At 34.2% G+C, this 20,449-nt stretch overlaps 3 protein-coding genes and 1 non-coding gene across 6 annotated transcripts; 1 reads left to right on the top strand and 3 right to left on the bottom strand.

Moving 5' to 3' along the window:
- Positions 1 to 1,923: 1,923 nt before the first annotated feature.
- Positions 1,924 to 4,990, top strand: LOC144572123 (actin T1-like protein). Its single transcript, XM_078321546.1, has 3 exons — positions 1,924 to 2,268; positions 3,516 to 3,579; positions 4,749 to 4,990. Exons 1-3 carry the CDS (start codon positions 2,114 to 2,116, stop codon positions 4,758 to 4,760), a joined length of 231 nt encoding a protein of 76 aa, XP_078177672.1. The 5' UTR covers positions 1,924 to 2,113; the 3' UTR covers positions 4,761 to 4,990.
- Positions 4,991 to 6,037: 1,047 nt separating this feature from the next.
- LOC144572120 (Asparagine synthase family protein) lies at positions 6,038 to 12,484 on the bottom strand. Of its 3 annotated transcripts, XM_078321541.1 has the most exons (15): positions 12,191 to 12,484; positions 11,987 to 12,110; positions 11,744 to 11,875; positions 11,045 to 11,205; positions 10,805 to 10,937; positions 10,479 to 10,697; positions 10,323 to 10,390; positions 10,128 to 10,239; positions 9,936 to 10,041; positions 9,751 to 9,844; positions 9,470 to 9,663; positions 7,356 to 7,455; positions 6,799 to 6,915; positions 6,656 to 6,712; positions 6,038 to 6,294 (listed from the first exon to the last, which is right to left on the bottom strand). In XM_078321541.1, exons 1-15 carry the CDS (start codon positions 12,224 to 12,226, stop codon positions 6,187 to 6,189), a joined length of 1,761 nt encoding a protein of 586 aa, XP_078177667.1. In that variant the 5' UTR covers positions 12,227 to 12,484; the 3' UTR covers positions 6,038 to 6,186. The 3 variants fall into 3 exon arrangements, with proteins under 3 accessions (XP_078177667.1, XP_078177668.1, XP_078177669.1); XM_078321542.1 differs by lacking the exons at positions 10,128 to 10,239; positions 10,323 to 10,390 and having other exon boundaries at positions 12,191 to 12,474; XM_078321543.1 differs by lacking the exons at positions 6,038 to 6,294; positions 6,656 to 6,712; positions 6,799 to 6,915; positions 7,356 to 7,455 and adding an exon at positions 7,533 to 7,593 and having other exon boundaries at positions 12,191 to 12,474.
- Positions 12,485 to 15,874: 3,390 nt separating this feature from the next.
- Positions 15,875 to 15,947, bottom strand: TRNAR-ACG (transfer RNA arginine (anticodon ACG)). The gene has a single exon. It is a non-coding gene; the product is annotated as a tRNA-Arg (tRNA).
- A 3,218-nt stretch (positions 15,948 to 19,165) lies between these two features.
- On the bottom strand, positions 19,166 to 20,241 carry LOC144572698 (wiskott-aldrich syndrome family protein, putative (DUF1118)). The gene is made up of 2 exons (XM_078322358.1): positions 20,008 to 20,241; positions 19,166 to 19,782 (listed from the first exon to the last, which is right to left on the bottom strand). The coding sequence occupies exons 1-2, from the start codon at positions 20,137 to 20,139 to the stop codon at positions 19,357 to 19,359; spliced, it is 558 nt and encodes a 185-aa protein (XP_078178484.1). The 5' UTR covers positions 20,140 to 20,241; the 3' UTR covers positions 19,166 to 19,356.
- Between the last annotated feature and the right edge of the window lie 208 nt (positions 20,242 to 20,449).

Below are 20,449 nucleotides of genomic sequence, written 5' to 3' on the forward strand. Positions count from 1 at the left end.
CTGTTGGGTTGACCAATTTCTATTGAGAATGAGTAAGAATTGAGTCCAACTATAATTTAATTTCCAGATCTCCTTCGATAGGCTCAATTTTTCTCACTCTTTCTCAGTTTGTTCCACATAAAATGCCAACACAGCATGAATTTTTGAGAAAAAATTCATGGTCCAGCCCAATTATCTGTTTTCCCAAACAATCTCTCAGCTGATTCTCTCTTCGTCTGCGAGGTGTATATATAAGCATCTCCATTATACTTCGATCAACCTTGTGGGACTAAATTCTGCTGCGACTGCGAGCGACAATCTTTTCTTTTACATCACATATTTTACTTATTTTAAAATATTGGTCTAATTATTTGTTCATAATATTTTTCTTATTTTAAATATATGAGAAAATTTAAATAGAAATACATATTTTTAAATAAATCATGATTTTTCAACAATTTTTGCGATACAAACGATCACTCATTCCAGTACATTTTCATAATCAATTATGTACATTCTTATAAGTATAGATTCTCACAAATTAAATATTACATTTTCAAACCCATAAAATTGTATCCGTATAATCCAGTAACAAACAAGCATAATCCAGTAACAAATAAACAGATGGAAAACAAAATAGTAACTCTATTTTTTATTCTCCGATATACTCTAAGATATTACTCTCCAATTAATCTCTCCTTTATCTCATTCTGGCTGTTTTGAATACAAGAAAACACACGACAATATTCTTTTTTTATACTCCAATCTAATATTTTATTTTTATTTTCAATTTATTAAATTATAATTAACTATATTGTAGAATTATCAGTAGTCATTTTTATAGTCATCCTTAACTCCTTAAGAAGCAATATCTCAGTTAATTTTAATTGTGATATCAAATCTTGTACTACAGAGACACAATACGTTTAAAGACAATAATGATATATATCACAATCTGAGTAATACTATTTTAATTTAATTTATTTTGTTTAATTTCTTAGCTATTCCAATTTTATGAATTTTTATCCTAACATTTTTCTCCGTAGATCGATTAATGCTTATATATACTTCGGGTACTATTACTTGAAGCATTATATAGGGTAATGATATTTTCTGTTTAGAAATACACAGTTGTTTATATAATGACAATAAATCTTTCTAGAGCAAGCATATATAGTTTGATCAATCGGATAATCTCTCCTCCTAATTAAAGGGGAATGGAATATACAGTTGTTTATATTTTGTCCGAATTCGAATTCAAAAAGTTACTTAAATTATCCGATCCGTATTTGTATTTGAGACTATCTGTTTTTATATTTGCATTCAAAAAATTATAACAGATAAAAATACAGTAAACTTTTTAACTATTCATAACTATCCTCATTTGACCGTTTACATCCTTAAACCACAACAAATATACTATATGTTCTTAAATTAATTTATTAAATTTCATATTTATACTAATAATTTATTAAACTGCATGTACATATATATTTTGTAACCAACAAACTTATTATGAAAAATATTAGATTTAATTTATAAATGAAAAAATATATTTAAATATTATTTTTTACTATAATGTATATTAGTAATTTATTTCTAATTATTTGAATTATATTCATATCCATATCCTAACCGTATCAGTACAATATTTAATCCGTATCCGTTTAATTTCCGATTCAGAATACGATTTGACCACTGTCCGATTCGTGTTCGATTCGTGTCCGATTCGTATCCGACAGTTTACAGGACACCCCTACATTTAGGCCATCTTTGAAATTAACCAAAATTACTGAAGTTTGAACACCTTCGACAAGCGGTATTCGGTCCCACGGAGCAGTTACATGAATTCATGCACTATGCGTGATCCTGGATCAACCAAAATGTTACCCAGTGCATATCGAAGTCTCTAGAATAAACGGTGATCTTTCTCCCTGAACACCTCTCGTTCAATCCTGATCATCCATCCCAAATCTTTGCCTATTCTCCTTGTCAAGGCAACAACCCTCTCTTCTCTCGAGTTCTCATCCTCTCAGGTGCCTGAGAGAGAAGCGATACCACCACCGTTCTCATCATCTTCTCCCTCCCTTTCTCCTTTACCCTTTCCTCCGAGAAGAAAATCCAGACTCGAGAGATGGACGCTTGGAAGAGTGTGTACAGAGGTGACACCGGGGTCCCACACACTGACCCCCATCAGTTGATTACTACGTGGAAAGGGTCTTTCACTTTGGCTTCCATTGCGTGGCTCCAAACACACACCTCCAATCTGACCAAAAATCTCCAATTCAAGTTAGTCTCTTTAATTTTCACAATTTAACTTGCTTTGTAGTATAATTGTTGCCTGAATGAGGATATGGTGTTTTATTTTTATTTTTTTATTACTTGAAAACCACTATTGGGGTATTGGATTAGGGAAGTTTTCAAATATTCATTATATATTAAATACAATCGTAAATTCGCCGTTTCTTCATTAAGCCTTCAGGTATATGTCTCAAGAGTATTATGGAACTGGTCAAATAAGTGTTTGAAATATTAATTTTCATGATTTACTTCACCCTCTTGACAATTCAATATCAGGAAACAAAAAAAATGAAATGGATAAAATAAAAGACAACTATTTAGTTCTGATTAACCATTATGAGATTAACAAGTGTAAACTTTTAGATTTTGGACTATATTTTCTCCTGCTGTTAGGTACCTACAAGAAATATGCACTTGATTTTGCTCTTCATGTCAATACAGGCCCAGTATCCAATTTTGTTTTTTCCTTCAAGTCCCTTTTTTACTGCTTCCTCCCATGTCAGAGGTCGGCCAAGATTGACATGGGAGGAAGTAGTAAAAAGGGTTTTGAAGGAATGGAATGTATCCAAAGAGTTGGCTTTAGACAGGAGCGCGTGGAAGTTAGCAATTCATGTGCCAGAACCGTGACTTAGGAAATATTGTTTAGGCGTGTTTAGGGGTAGTATTATATGCTTTAGGACATATGACTAGGGATTTGGGGTTAAGGACGTAGAGCTTAGGACTTTGGCGCCTACGATCTATAGGGTAGGCATAGTATAGTTAGTATATTATTAATATTATTACTACTATTAGTGGTACCATTATTACTATTAGTAGTTGTACTACTACTATTATTTTTATTATTATTTTATTACTATCTACTTCACCTTGGGACTACGATTGGGTTTCATTTCTAGCCTACCCCAACTTGTTTGGGACTAAAAAGCTTGGTTGCTGTTGTTGTTGTTGGTTGAAGGTTAGTCGACAATATGCCACTAACAAATATATTGATAAGAAAATTATTTACAAAGTTTTAAGTTACAAACACCTCTCATAACGACTAATTTAGCCTAGCCTAGCCTATTTACAAGTGCCTATTCAGTTTCCAATTTCTTGAAATTTACAAATTTATAAAGAGATCTTTAATCGAATTCTCCAGCTTTGTTATGATAATTCTACATAAATAATGGCTCTTGCACTAAGTTAGATTATGTGATGTGGTTACTAATGTAATGTATAATATAATATTGTTGTAGCTGGAGTGACAAAGCAATAAAGCTTGATCAACAAAAATGGAAAAAGGTTTTTGAGAAGAAGAAGGTAAAGCAAATGACTTAAGGTCTGCTTTTGTTCTTTAATATACTTGTTCGAGCTTTATTAATATCTTATTCTGTATGCTTTACAAATTACTTCTATGCTATATCAAACAATTACCTGGTACTGTTACATATAAAACAAGTGTATTATGTCATCCCTATAAACATCACTAAAGTTGATGAGTCCACATCCTCTCAGACTGAGGCGGACTTGGGAATTTGGTCAGGGGCAGGCAAAAAATAATGAGAAAATGAGTTGGACTGGAAGAAATATTGTGCTCCAACAGGGGTTGGCAAACTTGTTCATTAGGGATAGGCAATAGCCCATAAAACCATGGCTAATTTTTCTTTTCAAAATCCAAGGGTAGGCACCTACCCTTGGGCCTATTCGGGTCCGCCCCTGCTCTCATATACATGACCAATTTTAGCTGTTTGTTTGCAATACTGATTTGGAGGCTGATGACTGAGTGGGATTTGTCTTGTTGAGGTCAGGTACCTTAGAGGATGTCTGAGTTCAATGTCATGCTTCAAAAATTTTAAACAATCCAGAAAGTATCTTTTGCATTCATCCGCATACAAGCAACCTATGTTGCTAACAAAAAGAAAACAAAAGAAACAAATGGAGTCAGCCAAAAGATCAATAACCACATAATTTATGATGCAGCTCATATATAACATTTTTAAGAAGAAAAAAATAACTACTGCTTTTATAGACAATTCTAAAGTGCCACCAACAGATTTTCAAATTTTCTTTTCATTTAACAAATTGTTCAGTGGTCATTCAGATATGCACTACAAGATGTATCTGAGCCCCTTACAGTATCCCATGCACCAATTGCAAATAAATCCTAAAACCCTTGATCCTCAGCTGCTAACTTTTTTTGCAGATATAACTGCTTTTCCATTAATTTAAATACCTCAAAGCAATATGAATCGGGAATTATGTATAGAGGAGTCTGATTACCTTGAAAAACAACGGTACAATAAACGAAAGGCATGGAAACAAATTGGTTCTCGTGTATGTCGGCTAATGGATAATAATGAATATACATAACTAGTTGAATGAGGATATTTTGGGTGTACAATGGTTATTATCATTTATTTTCTTCTTTTCCTTCAGATTTTGAGATAATCATTAACATTTTCTTCTCTCCTTTCCTCCCTTTTGAGCAGCAACACCAATGACAGCGCAACTAAATAGCCAGGTTGTATGGTTTCGAGTCATATATGCTGAAGTAACAATGTGCCTGTTTGGTTGTACTGAAATGTGGAATTTTGAGTCTAGGAGCACCTTGATAATTTAGATTTTTTATAGTTTCTTCCTATTGTTATGTGGTTTTGCTAGCTACTTATTTTGCGATAAATCATTATGTGAAATATGAACTGGCTTAAATTAATTAATTTATTTTTATGGAGTTGCTAGATATTCTCATATACAAATACCAAATGCTCTGGTGCTCGCTTTGATTTTTGGTTAGTGGGTATGAACTAGAAAATTTGACAAAACATCACAAGGATAAAAATCGAACTTGAAAATGGATATGTGAGTTTTTCCTTTAAGTAGCCAGCTTTCATAATTGAATTAAAAGGACCATATATTCGTAAGAGAGGATCAATGGGATATTCCAAGAAAACACGCAGAACCTCCCTCTTCTCTTGCTTTTTATAGACTAGCACTCGTACGACTGATGTGCTTCTTGGATTTTAAAAAAAAAAAAAATTAAAAAATTTGAGTTCAACTACCAGCCAATTAAGTAAAAGTTCATTCAAATTTTCTCATCATTTCAGGCCAAGTTGACTATTACAAAAGTTTAATGTCATTAATAGAAGGGAGGTAATGGAACAAACGGGAAAATAGAATCAAATTGTGCTTGGTGACAAAATTATGTTAACTCATTTTAATTCCATTCCCTTCTATTCTTCACATCTCCTCGCTTCCTCTACTCTCCATCCAAATAAGTTGTTAAGACAATAAACAAGAAAAAATGTTATTAAGAAATGTTTGCATTTGGAAAAAAATGTTCAACTCTATTATTAACAATGTCATGATTAAATTGATGTAACAAATCTTTGGGCTACTAAATCTTGGCAGGCTTAATGTAAATTTTTATTTTTATGATTGCTTTTTTTTGTTGCATTGGGCTTTCCCAATACAATACAAAACAAGAAATGAATGGTTAAAAATGCAAATGCCCAGTATTTTGACATACACACTGTCAATAAGACGTCTTCAATATACCATAATATTGTTACAAGCTAGTCTTCAAAATTTAAATCATTCTATGCTTTTTTCTGATTCCAAATTACTCAAATGAAATACCAAGTAATAATTCAGTAAAAGAGCTCATCTCTACTCAGGCTTTCGGGTTTTGTTCCTTGACACCAATGGAGACTGTCTTGTGAGTTACAACCCAATATAAAGAAAGAAGAAGGGGAAAAAAAAAAGGAAAAGAGACAAAATAAGCAATAGTTTTATTTTTTGTGTGTGTGATTATCTCTACTTCGGGTGAAACAAGACATGACATAATCCACTAACCCCTTGCTATATTCAAGGGTGCCAAAAACCACCAGCCGAGAAATTAAGAAGAGCATTAGCAATTTGACCCATAAACTATTCGGCACGGAGGTGAATATCAACACTACCAGCTGATGCTTGGTTGGCTGCTCGATTACTTCCAAAAATCCGTTTGTTTGATTCTCTTGCTATTCTTGTACCGAACTGCACATACAAATAATTACAGAAAGAAAAATCAAAGTAAGAAAGCAAAAGTCAAATAGGCTTCAAACAACGAATCCAAAGCGTTCAAATACCTTATGAGTGATGCATTTACATGCAAAATTTATAAATTTTTGAATTCATTTCGTATGAAGTCAAGTGGTCAAAAAAGAAGATTTTTAAGTTAATTTTAATAATTTTTTATCACTTGACTTTATACTAAATGAATTCGAAAATTTATAAATTTTGCATGTAAATCAATACCGGTGAAGTAGATCGGTTTGAACATTTTGGATTCGTTATTTGAAGCCTATTTGATGGATTTTGGAGTCAGTGTTACTCTAGACAATAATATAAATTCTACCTGGATTGCCCTCTTAGGCAAAAGAGCAGCTTCACTTAACCCCAGCAACTTAGCAACCTTTCAAAGTCAGGAGATTAATTAAGCAGCTTCAAATTTGTCACCTAAAAGATGCAGTATAGGAAGTAACAACTAAAAGGAAAAACCTGTCTAAGAATTTTCTTGTCTCCAGTCCCTACAGGTGCATCAAGATCAGCAATCTCACTTAAAGGTAGCTCTAACAGACTTTTTATCACATCTTCATCTAAAAATGGAAACCTAGCCTGCATTATAAGAAATACAAATTATTTCCTTAAGAGTTTTTTTGGTGCACAAGCATTCCAATTGGCGTACATATAGAAAGTAAAGGGTAAAACAGACAAAGTAAACAACAGCCAAGAGATATTGTTATTACTTTGAAATTCAGAAAAGAAATTCTAATTAGTGTTGATGTTTAATGGCTTTTTTTTCACTCTTCACAGAGATATTTTTTTGAATGCTAAATGACTGCCCTCTACCAGTTCTGACTAGGATTCTGCTAATTAAGTAAATATTTATTTGTCAAATTATGGTAAGAACAAAATGATTGTGATTGGGTTTCATTTCTAGCCTACCCCAACTTGTTTGGGACTAAAGGCTTGGTTGTTGTTGTTGTTGTTGATGGTAAGAACAAAATGATAGGGAGTCCAAAGCTAGTAATCTCAACTAACGAAGAGTAATATACCTCCTTGCCACAGTCAGAAATGCACCGGTCATCTCTTCCCATATTTCTTTTCCATATTCTCTGCATATCCAGCCTCATCTCCTCCTTCAATGCATCCCAACTAATCCAAATTCAATAAATAAAATAAAATAAAATTTTGAATTGTACAGTATCGGTATCATGGATTCAAAAGCACAGCTTTCATATCCCCATCTAAATTCTCTCAATCAAAATGCTTAAAAAACCTGGAGTCCATTTCCTAGAGGTAAAACTGGATGAGAAAACATAAGTCTTTTCAGATTATCTAGAATGTTGGGTGGCTAAGTCAAATTGATGCTTTAAACTTCCCGAAACTGAGAAATTCATCAGCTCTGGTAAATTGTCTACATGCAATTTTGATAATTTAACTTGTATGCCTGATCTTCTTCTGATATATCATTAGGTACATCTTGTAGAGGTGAAGGGAAACTATAAAAGGAATAATTGTCATCTCCATTTTTCAAACTTTTGTAGTACAGAGAAATTGCAAATTAAGTAAATCACTTGTTTTTTTTTTGAAGGGACATGCTTGTAAAATGGAAAAAAGGCTAAATCTAACTAAATTTAGGCAGATCAAGTGTAAAGCATGAAGAACTTCGAAATACTGTTATGCAGACTGCATCTTACCAAAAAAAAAAGGGGGGGGGGGTAGATAACTTCCACAATGCATAATATAATATATAGAGCAGTGTTTCCATGCTCTGTTTAAATCACGACTAAGAAACTAAATCAAGACTATTAGTGACTTGTGCATATATTGTTTGAGGATTTACTCCATCAAATTAATAACCATGGAACCGCATAATTTTCCATAATTACATTTATAAAGGATTCTCTTTTTTTTAATCCCTTTCTTTTATTTCTTTAATGATGAATTGATAAGAATTTCATTCAAGTTTAGTCAAATTAATCATTTTGACTGACTGTTTTTACGTAGATAATAAGTAAAAAAGCAGTAGGAACTAGAATGAACAGTGCAGTAGCAATAAATGCGAGAATATTGACTTCCATAATATCATTTTTCCTTTTTTTTTGCTTTTGCAATAACTCGGGATATAATCCCATAGAAAGGAGATATTAAACTACTATAAATAAATGAAATCCAATGGATGGCTTGCTTGCATCCTGATAATTTTGAATCGGATCCTTATTTTAATATCTGATCTATCGAATTTAAAATAAATTGCACATAAGAGACAACTGGAACTCCATTCTTTTACAACTCATACTAGCCCTTACAAATTTAATCTATCAACATCTACTTTACCCTCCCAAAAGATAGTTAGCAACCTCTTTCAGTAAGTGGTCTGTTTAAGTAATTTTCAAATGGTTGACCAAGCCCAGGAGAGCCATCAGATTAGGGACAATAGGAAAAAAAGGCCACAACCAAAGCAGGGACATTGGAAAATTTACCAACAATGAAAATGTTAGTAAACCAGAAATTAGGATTTTTGCAAATAGCACCCAACCAATTATTGATTTGTCCCTCTAGAGCCATAGAACTTTATATTTGTTCCAATCATGTCACTTTTTTACTATTTTCGTCTAAAATACTAACCGAATATGGCGCAGCAGCCAATTCGCATACAACTCATCACTTTATACATCTAGTTCAAATACACCAATATGATTTTAGTTGGAATTTACGTCATATAATGTTAGTATTTAGAATGAATTAATAACAAAGTGACTTGTTTGGAACAAATATAAAGTTCACAAATCAAACTTGAGTAACCAATTAAAAGAACAAATTTTAGTGACCACCGACGGAATTTGCCCGAAAAAGTACTTTCCATTTAATAATTACCTATCAATCACTCCAAATACATGGTTATTAGTAGAGTTCTGTTCTTCTGTTCTTCCCTCATGCACAAATTAAACGCTAAACCATGCGAAATTTTATGTTGGCATCCAACTATAAATTAACAAAATATGATGCTATGTCATTGGATCAATGAGCAGTAGTCAAGGTTAACAAGCATTCTGTGCTTGGTTACTATTGTTTTGATGGTTGGTGTTATTTGCAAACTATCCAAAAATTAATTATTAGTTGCAAGTGCTTGGTTTGATTAGCAAGAGGTCCTATGAATTATTACCCTCCAAGCCGAAATTTTGTGCGGTACCGACCATAACCAGCACACTGTTCATCAGCTCCTGAACCAATCAATAGCACTCTTGATTTTGACTGATACTTGTAGCGGGACCTACTTTCTGACAGTTGACAGATCCCACCATCTACGTATCCGTCACCTTGTGCAGCTAACCACAATGCTGTGCCTATATTCAAATCCTGTTTCAAAAATTACATCCCGTAATAAATAGTGTATTTTTATATGAAGGTTTTGTACTTTCAGAGAGAAAAAGGTGAAGTAGATACCATGTAGGTCTTTGAAGGATGTATTAATGACATGACATGATCAGTTTCCCATTCGAGGTCTGACAAGGAAGCGTCGATCTCCACAAGACGCCATCTATTATTTGTGCAAGTTGGAATGAAAAGAATTCAATAGGAACAAGAAAAACTAATATTGTGTGATTCATAGAGGAAGTTTTTCATTGTACCTTCTAGCTGGGGAAATTTGTTGGAGCTCCTTCAAACCAGACTTGGCAGATATCCTATCAGGAGCAGATTCCCCATCAAAGCTTACAGTTAACAAATCTATCCAGTCTAGTGAAAATAAAAAATGTAGATAAGTAAATACTGTTAATTATTTATTTCTAAATTGGAAAATTAGAAGAGATTTTTAAATTTACATCTTGAGCTGAGGCATTGATCTAACAATGCAGCAAGTATCATTGAATCTAACCCTCCAGAAAAAAGAATTGCTATCGGAGCTTCCCCCTCTCCCTCTGCAATCCTATATTGCTGTTCAATTCTACCAAGTTATGTTACATATGCACTAATGCACCTAAGTTTCAACAATAGCTTTATCAATCATGATATCGTACCTGAGTCAGAGTGTCTACTATTGTTCTTCTCATTACCGATTCTCTTATTACATGAAGCACCTTTTGGGCTAAAAGTAAGGTTAATATTGAAAAGTTAAATAACATCAGAATAAATAAATCAAAAGGAAGGAACATTACTTCACAGAGAACTCTTACCTGAAATTAACGGAGGTATGGTGGCTGCACTCGAAATTAAATCAGGACCAGAATACTTTCTCTCCCAGTTAATCAAATCAATTAGTATTTGATCCGTCCATTCATGTTTACTGACTTTTTCATCTGCTAGTGGTTCCTTTATAGAAGTACCTTCTTTTAAGCAGAGGCTGTATATGCCACAAGGGATTTCTTCCCATGAACAAGTTATATTTGTACCATCTAAAAGTTTGAACATATAAGACCAAATTATGAGTACTGTAATAAAATGTATAGGGCACTTTATTTTGCAATAAGATGATGATACCAGGCAGATCAAAAGTATCTACCCAAATTATTCGTAGAGGAAGGTGGCGCCACAGAGGAGATAATAAATCTCTGGTCTTCAGAAGTAGGCTCCCGTACTAAGAGACTTCTCCTTCCAAATGCATCTCTGCCATACCACAACGTCCTTGACTTAACCTAAATGTTTCAGGTCATTAACCAAATATTTTATGAAGCAAATGTTCCTGTCCCATATGAAGCATCACAACAGTATTAGTTGGTATGACAGTCTCAAGTTTAAGTACCTGCCAGTAGATCAAAGCCCATGGGCCTCGAATTGAAGAAAGGACGTCAGGTACGGATTTGCCTCTTTTTTCATTACCCAAGCAACACGATTCCAATTCATAGAGGAGAGATTCAGCATCATTTTTTTCATGTGGAACTTCAATTCCTCCGAAGATCTCACCTTTTACAAATATTAAGAAGATACAAAAAACTCATCAAAATAATACTGTAACAGTTGAGAGTCAACAAAGGAAATACATACAAATTCCTATTACTAACTTTTGTGAACGTAGTACTACCACCCGTTGAATGAGTTCCAAAAAATGAAAATTTTGGTCTCCAAGCACATTTTAATATGAAGATCATGTTGCAAGGTCTGGATAGACTGTTTGAACTTTGAAAATGAAGGTATGAGCGGGAAGTAAAACAACCTCTTTACTTTCCAAAGCATCGTAGCCCAACTCACAGCAATAATATATTAAATGTGCTACAGAAAAATTATGGTTTATGCCTCAATAATTACTTGGTCCGCAACAGAGCCAGATAAAACACAAAAATCATAAAAGGAAAAAATCATCAAAGTATTGCCTCTGTTCCAGCACTGATTAGTGCTAAACTAGTAATCTGTGCTGGGAATGGTCATTACTAAATCATCTACAGTGCCAGTACCAGTGGCACTACAGTAAACAAGGTATTTTCAAAATCACAATTGAAGTTACCATTGAAAATGAGAATATTGCCAGAAGGAGAAATCAATGGCTGAGATATGGCATTTACACCTCTAAGTTGCAATTCGGCACCAATCAGACACAACTCGACATCACATCCTTTCTTCTTTTCTTTCCCTTCCACTGCAAAGTATAAAAAATTAAAATCAAGCAAGCATTTTTCCATTACCCCCCACTTCCTTCAATTTTGTAAAGCCACTCTCTACAAAGTAATAAAGAACAACACTCAATTACCTTCTGTTTTGATAACAACTTCGCCATCCCTGAAGAGAAAAACCCTAGCTAAACCCAACCGATCGGGGCCTCTTCGAAGCAAAGATGATTGAAGCTCCTCTAGTGATGGATTTCTCTCTTGAACCTGTTTTAAAAAAAAGTTCAAAAACTAACAGAATGATATGAAAATAGAAGTACTAAACTGTTGAAATGTAAATTGATTACCTCGCCACCAGATAGAACTAGGGCGATACCACACATTTCTGTCAGGCGCAGACTTTTCTTGTAAGGACTTGTAAATTGATTACCTCGCCATCAGACAGAACTAGGGCGATTCCCCACCATAGGGCATTTTATTGGTGGAAGACAACTCAATACATATTTCCCCAAATCAGCCAAGCTGAGAGAGAGAGAGAGCGATAACTGAAGAAGGGGGTCGGGTAGCGCAAGAGGAGAGCTGCTTCAGCCAGACCTAGCGCGTGACGGCGTGAGGGTTGGGGCAGAAGGAAAATTCTCTCTCCAGCGCCTAATCGCTAGCGCGAAAATTAATGCCAATCAACGATGAGAAAAACGATCGCACGCCCTTAGCTATACTGCTATACAGCTAGTCAGCTACTACGCCACCATACTGGGAACCGTTCGATCTGCTTCTATATCGTGCGAGATGGATCGCTTCATGAGTTTGATGGAACGGAAATAATTAAGTCTCTCCGTTAGCGCTAGTGCTGAACCCTTCTCTGGCTCTCCGCTCTAAACCCTGGCTGGCCCCTCTAAACCCCACCGAGATGCCCCTCTCCTAACTGGATAGCGTCTCCCTCTCGCTCTCTCTCGCTCCGCGCTTCAGTGCCTCTCATCTACTGGTTAGCGTTTCTCTTTTTTTTTTTCTTTTTTTTATAAAAGGCATATAAAATGTCCGTTCCATTAGATTGAAACCAGTATTTAATTTACAAGACAAAACAACATAACCGTCACTTAGAAAACTAAAAACTACTAACAGGAGTTAATACTGAGCAAAAGACAAATGCCCTTCTCTTAAGCAACCACCAAAACACAGTTATAGAAAAAACAAAGTCGTAATGTTGAGCCACTTAAGATAGGGCTAAGGTAATTATCAGACCCAAACATTGGATCATAACCAAATTTGATGGCTTTTACCTGCCCAATATTCAAAAACAAAAATAGTTAGTAAAATCAAAGATCTAACTGATTTGTTGGCACTAGAATTAAAACATATGTCATTGCGATATTTCCATAGAGTCCAGCAGACGGTACTTGAGATGACCAAAAACCCTTTTTGTTGCACATCATCAAATTGAGCTGCAAAATAAAAAATATCTTTAATTGAGTTCCATTTATCAAAAAAATCCTGACTTTTCCCTAACCAAAACCAGATTTTCTGGGCTTGTTGACAAGAAAGAAATAGGTGATTAGTATGGTTAGCATCTATCTCCCTCTCTCTTTCTTAGAAATTTGTGTAAATTTGAATTTCTGATTGGAAGTCAGAAAAGGTGTACCAAGCAAAAAAAAGGTTGGTTTTATGATCTCGTGTACCAAGAAAAGGCGTACCAAGTAAATTTGAATTTCGTGTAGTTTGTAAAGAAGTGATAGAGGTATTAGATTTGAGATATTAGTGGGTGTAGTAGATGATTAGTGAAGATTCAAAATACTTATTAGCTATTATATATTTTCAATAGTGCACTCAAAGGTTGGTTTTATGATCTCTAGCATGGCACCAGTGAAGACTAGAATTGACATGAAGGCTGAACAGTCGAAAAAGCCTGACATTCTCGGTCACTAGGGTCTAAGTGTGGACTCATCAGCTGTTTCAGGGTCATCCAACTTCAACATTATACTGGCAGAACTGGGAAATGACATGGATGTTGATTCAGGAGCAAGGAAAGATCCTAAATCTGTTGTCGAATACCTTAATGCATCTATCAAAAAGGCTCAGATGAAAATAAAACAATCAGAAGGATCATAATCCCAACAACCACCTTTACAACTCTCGATCATTTCTGCTTTTTTTTTGAGTGGAAATGCCCTTAGGCTTGTATTAATTACCAAAAAAACCCAGCTCTAGTTCCGTAGAGAGTATTGTACCTGCTAAGGCTTCAGAAGTAACAGAGAGCATCAAAGCTGCTCGGTTTACCCCTGGAACAGCTCAATTTCTGCTGTGCATTCTTATTTTTTTTTCTGTGTGATTAAATAGAGATTACATATATGTGAGCAAAGTGTAGGTTATGAAGCAAGAAAGAATCATAAAACAATTACACAAGTTCAATCATATAGAATCATACAAATTCCTAAATTACACTAGCTCAATCATACAAAATCGTACATTACATTTCTGTATATAAAACAGCAAGAAAGACAACAATTGAAGCACATAGAACTATTCTGTGAGCCACTGACAACATACTTCTCTCTTGTGATGTTTGGTCCTTAAGCTTTTCAAGTGGGCTCTTTTTATTTTCTTAAACTTGCTAGTTTCAGCTTTCTGTTTTAATGTAGTGTTTTTTTTTGGGGGGAATTTCACATATACCCCTAAAAAACTTCAAAATTACGTATTTCCCCTCTAAACATCAAAGACTCACAAATTCACCTATTTTATTGTCTTTTATATTAAAACTCATATTAAATTTATAAAATATCCATTTTATCATTTATTAAATATAAAACGTCCATTAGATCTTTAATATGAAGGATTCCTCCACCGTCTAATATGCGCGCATTGCATTAAGATTTGTGTTTGCTTCAAGATCCGTGCCGATCTAGCGTGTAGGGATCTTAAAGCAATTCTGATCTACGTGCATCGTATTAAGATCTGTGCATGTCGCTTCAATATCTGTGCGTGTTCACTTCAAGATTTGTGTTAATCTAGCGCGCACAGATTTAAAGCAGTTCGGGCGGTAGAGGAACCTTTCATATTCAAATATGAGTATGATGGGCGTTTTATACTTTAATAAAGGGCCACATGGAAATTAATCATCCATTCGAAGTTCATGGAATTAGTTCAGACCTTAAATAAAATAATGCATGTGCCATACCTGAATGTAGTCACATATAATATTTTGGTTGGTATTCTGGATGTAAATTAATAACTAGTTCGTCAGCTAATTAATTCCATTTCTTCACTATTATGGAAATTAAATAAAATGTTGAATTTCAGCTCCAACAAGGTTGGCAGTCTTTTCCTGATTTCTGATGATTCTGTTGCAATGCTCAATCCACCAGTTCCGTTAGAAACTAAACAGTAAAAAACTCATGGTAAATGACTATTTTCTTCTATTTTAGTTGTTTCATCATTAATCAGGTAGCCTCCAACATTTGGAACCTAACATATACTTTTATATTATAATAGAAACTAGCGAACAACCTCAATTCTAAACTCCCATGTAAATAATCCTCTTTTCTTCTCTTACTTTTATGCTTTTTATTTTCCAAAAAACTTTGTAAAATTAACACCATTCGTGTCTGGCATATAGAATCTGGAAGCTTGATTCCTAACATTTCTCATAAAAAAAAAACCTCAATTCTAAACTCAATACACAAGCAGTCATGCAAGTTAAAAAAAAAAAAAAAAAAGAGTAAAAAATACACAAGAACAAGAAAGTTTATATAGATTAAGAGGCTTTATTATTCAAGGCCTCAGCCTCAACTATGTCTATGGGATCAACTCATCAACAGCACTAGTATCATCTTCCTTCTTATCCCAGACTGGGCAGATCTAATAGAAACCAAAATGTAGATAAGTGCATACTGTTATAAAATTTTTAATTAGAAAATCAGAAGAGATTTTAAATTTACATCTTGTACTTGATCTTACAAATGCACCCAGCATATCTTCAATTCCACCTGAACAGTTGAACGAAAACTTAAAAGAAAGAGTCATAAAAAAATACTTATAAGCGACTCCACTGGGGATCGAACCCAGAATCTCTAGTTCCGTAGACTAGCGCCTTATCCATTGGGCCATGGAGTCTGTTATGTTAATAATTTCGTAAATAAAATATATATATTTTAAACGACTCATCTAATTTGTGCTCAGTTCTGTAAAAAAGATGTTTGCAACTCATGAATCTCCATACACGAACATCAATAATTTTTTTTTTTCATTCATAAATATCAATAAAAACCAACAGTTGGGATCGAAATAGTTCATGTTATTCCTTCCTCAGTATTAACTCACCAATAACTTGTTCGTTACCAACACAAATTGATATTGACTCGAATTGACTACTAGTTAAAATTATTACCAACTCAAATTATATGGAATCGGCCAATCCCGACATTTTTATTAATATCCAACATAAAATAAAAATTAATAATTATGTACACATTTTTTGACTATTTTTAAAAATGTACAAACCGGCCACTAGATGGCCGGTTTCCAATTTTTGTTTCAAATCGGTCACCTAGTGGCCAGTTCTAAAAAAAATTCAAAATCAGCCATGGCCGGTTCTCAAATTTAATATTTTTTTATTTAAGACACTATGAAATTCGATTTTTTTTTAAATATTTATTAGATTACTTCTTTTATGTATAATTAGTATAATTATAATCAAAAATTTAAATAGCGTTTATCACATTATAACGAAATGGCTAAGAAAACATCGCTATGCCCATTTAGTGCCGCTATAGTGCGAAATAATGCCGATAGCGCCATAGCATTTATGATCCGAAAATGCTATAGCTGCGCTATAGTGTGTTATTTAGAACCTTAATTATAATGTATAATTAGCATTATTATACTAAAATATGCTAAATTATTTGAAATTATATTAAATTACGCTAAAATACACTAAATTACGCAAAGAGAGACAATATCTTCACTAGGAAGAAATATGGTAAGTTACGCTAAATGACGTTAAATGACGAAGATATCATGGTATCTTAAATGACGCTAAATGACGAAGATATCATAGTATCTTAAATGATGCTAAATGGCAAAATATTTAAAAAAATCGAATTTTATAGTGTCTTAAAAATAATTAAATTTGGGAACCAGCCACTAGATGGCCGGTTTTGAAATTTTTTTTTTTTTTTTTTTGAGAACCGGCCACTAGGTGGCTGGTTTGGAATAACAATTCAAAACGGATCACTAGAGCCGGTTTGGAAAATTTTAAAAATAGTAAGAAAATATAAGCATAATTATTATTTTTTATTTTTTTGAACAATTGATAGTGGCTATCATATACATTAACATGTCAGTACTCTACGATCTCTTTCTCACTTCCATTTCCAATTTCCAAATCGCAGCCCTATCTCTATTCCCTTTCTCTTTCTCTCGCTAACCCTAAGTCGACCTTAAATTAGAGGGGAATAATTCTGCTGTGATTCTTCATTCTTCAGGAATCACATGACCCTACTATTTCAAATCCATCCCTTCATTTATTTAGAGATTCGTGCACAAAAAACCACTGATTTTGATATTTGTACATTTCATAAAATAAAGGGTTGGATTTGGAATAGTAGGCTTATGTGATTCCTGAAGAATCACAGTAGATTTATTCCCAAATTAGAGATGCACAAAAAACTCACAACTCGAAACTCAGTTCGGAATTAATTTGGATTCAACTCGCTAATAACTCGAGTTTACTGACTCAGTTGATTTATGAGTCGAATCCAATTTATCCCCAACTCGGTTCGGAAACAACTCGGTTGGACTCACACCAGATCCTAATCTATATATTCCTAATTTTTGCGTCCCCGAACCTTATACATGTTTCTCACAATCTACTATATTGCCACTTGAAATTAAAAAAAAATTTATCCTTTCTCAAACAACTAAACCTTATATATTTGGTAATTTTTAATTATGTATTGTTTTTATATTTTCATAATTTTTTTAATTAAGTATTTGTCATTGTCTTTAATTTTGTATTATTTTAGTAAACTATATAATTTTTTTTGTTAGAATTAAATTATATTGTCTCACTGTATATTACATTATGAGTCACGAGTCGACTCAACTTGACTTGAGTTGCTCACAAGTTGATTCCAAATTGGAGTTTATGACTCAAAACTGAATTAGCAACTCCGACTCAACTCGGCTCATGAACAACCCTACCTTAAATCACTTGCAACTATTGAAAAAAAGGGTAAATTTCGCTAGAGGCCACTAAACTTTGTTGTTTGTCACGAATTGGTCACTGAAATTTGATTTGTCCATTTTTAATCACCCAACTTTGTTATTTGTCCCAATCAAGTCACTCTATATTTTTTCATCCAAAATCTTAACAGAATATTCCTATTCCGTCCAAAATATTAACGGAATATAGTCATTCCATCCAAAATATTAACATAATGAGTATATTCTATCAAAATACTAACGGAATGAGCATATTCAGTTAGATTTTGGATGGAAAATTATAGAATGACTTGATTGGGACAAATAACAAAATTGAGTGACTTAAAAGGGACAAATAAAATTTAAGTGACCAATTTGTGACAAATAACAAAGTTTAGTGACCTATCACGAAATTTATCCAAAAAAAAATGTTATAAATGGAATCTTTGTTTTTTGAGAATAGAAGTATTTGCTTTGGAGTTTGGGCCCCACCATCAGCCCTTGAACCCTTGCAATATTGAAATGAACAAGAGTCATAGAAAAATTACTTGCTTTCTGTTAGTGAAATTGAGGTTTTAAGAATAAATTAGAACTTGAACTCTTGAAAGAACCATCTTGATGCCTCGGAGTTCATGTCCTAGAATAATTCTCGAGATAGAGTTGTCGAATCTCACCCAAGCGGAGAACTCATAATTAAGAGATTGCTCATAGTTCTCAAGTTAGACAACATGAGAAGAGTACTTCAAGTCCTCAAGCTAAGTTACTCGAGAAGAGATATGAACTGAACCTTCAGTTCTCTCTTTTTGCCCCCATCTTTGCTTGGATTTTGATTTACCGAACACAACGGGTTGTTAGGATTCATCATTCAGACTTCAATTATAAGAATTGGAGCATTGATTTGCACAAGTTTACAAGCCCATTGAAAAGTTATGATCGAATAAGCATGACATCCGTTGTCTCCAAATTTTAATATAAACAACGATTTAATTTGCAGACGCATCTGCTCCAAGTAGATGTTAGTTTTGTTTTTTTATTGCACAAGAAACAGATTGTCAAATGTCAATAACAACATATATAGAAAGTTACAAATTAAGCATTACCAAATACCAATTTCAAATAACACATGTAAGTATGCATAATAGTTGCAGTACACTTGAATGGTATAATCTTGTGGTACACTTGACACATTATAAAAAATTGCGGTACACTCGACTGAGAAAAAACACTCACTTGAACATTACAAGCCAGTTGGCGTATTCTTCATCTCATGTAAAAATAAGAGAAAGTTATATATATTGAAAATTGCACCTAAGAAATAAAATTAGCTGGATCCCTGTAACTTGGAAACAAAACTAGAAGCCGCAAAGGCTGCAGATCCCCCGACTACACTTGCGAGTGCAACCACCACCTGTAAACCTATCTCCCATGGGTATTGCTCAGGTACAACGTACACGCAAACAGGTCCAAGACTCAACAAAACCAAACTCAACCCGAAAAGGCTGCTAGGCGTCCCCGGGTCTGTAGCTGCAGAGAGGACGCCGAGCTCCTCAGCCTTCGATAAAAGGCCTAGCCTTTCCACTGTGGAGAGAGAGAGACCGAAATTTTCTGCAGTAGAGAGAAGGCCGGCCTTCTCTGCTTTGCTTAGGAGGCGCAGTTTTTCTACATTTGTTAGGAGTTTGATTGGTGGTGAATTTTTGCTCTTGAGCTCCCGTGGGCCCGGCTCACCGATTGGAAAGACAGTTGTGCTCTGCCAAATGACAATTTTGAATGTGAGGTTGTTTATTGTATTATGTGGTAAATACAATTGAGGAAGATGTGATAACTGTTAAGTGTTAATTCCAGACCTTTGTCATAACCTTTCATATTTAATGATGGCTCTCCCTCCAAAATGCAATAAATCATAATGAACAAGGAAAATTCATATTGATATATCGAACAAATAGATAAATTTGAGCTAATTAAACAATCGTACCTTTCTGGCAGCACTAACTCTAGCTGAAGATTTCTGGCCGGTACGATAATTGGTAAAGGGAGATTTGCCTCTCAATTGCCCCGCTGAAACGGAGAGTATCGCACTTCCCCTGTGCACTGCAATTGCCTCCATTGTTTTGGATTTTCCTCGTCTCTCTCTGCAAAGCCAGTGGCTACCGGGGGATTGGTGCGAGAACTGAGAAGAGTGGATCGTGTGGATAGCAAAGAACGAATTCTGTTAGCTAAAAGATGTAATTGTTGGCTAAAACTATTTGCATCGTGGCGCCATGGCCCAATGGATAACGCGTTGGTCTTTGGAACCAGAGATTCTGGGTTCGATCCGCTTTGGAATCAGAGATTCTGGTGTGCCCACATAAACTTTTGAAATATTCAATTTTTCCATCAAACTACCGTAATTTTTAAAATCTCCATCAAATCTTAAC

The sequence above is a fragment of the Carex rostrata genome, chromosome 20 (assembly GCF_964058835.1).
Source record: "Carex rostrata chromosome 20, lpCarRost1.2, whole genome shotgun sequence".
Taxonomy (NCBI): Eukaryota; Viridiplantae; Streptophyta; class Magnoliopsida; order Poales; family Cyperaceae; genus Carex; species Carex rostrata.

Bases quoted from the DNA above. Each gene is read 5' to 3' on its own strand.
- LOC144572123 (XM_078321546.1), top strand. From the start codon at position 2,114: ATGGACGCTTGGAAGAGTGTGTACAGAGGTGACACCGGGGTCCCACAC. The intron at 2,269-3,515 runs GTTAGTCTCTTT...ATATTGTTGTAG, and splicing joins ACCAAAAATCTCCAATTCAA to CTGGAGTGACAAAGCAATAA.
- LOC144572120 (XM_078321541.1), bottom strand. From the start codon at position 12,226: ATGTGTGGTATCGCCCTAGTTCTATCTGGTGGCGAG. The intron at 11,206-11,743 runs GTAACTTCAATT...TATTTGTAAAAG, and splicing joins CAATATTCTCATTTTCAATG to GTGAGATCTTCGGAGGAATT. The intron at 7,456-9,469 runs GTAATAATTCAT...AATTTGGATTAG, and splicing joins ACAAAATTTCGGCTTGGAGG to TTGGGATGCATTGAAGGAGG.
- LOC144572698 (XM_078322358.1), bottom strand. From the start codon at position 20,139: ATGGAGGCAATTGCAGTGCACAGGGGAAGTGCGATACTCTCCGTTTCA. The intron at 19,783-20,007 runs GTACGATTGTTT...GTCATTTGGCAG, and splicing joins GAGTTAGTGCTGCCAGAAAG to AGCACAACTGTCTTTCCAAT.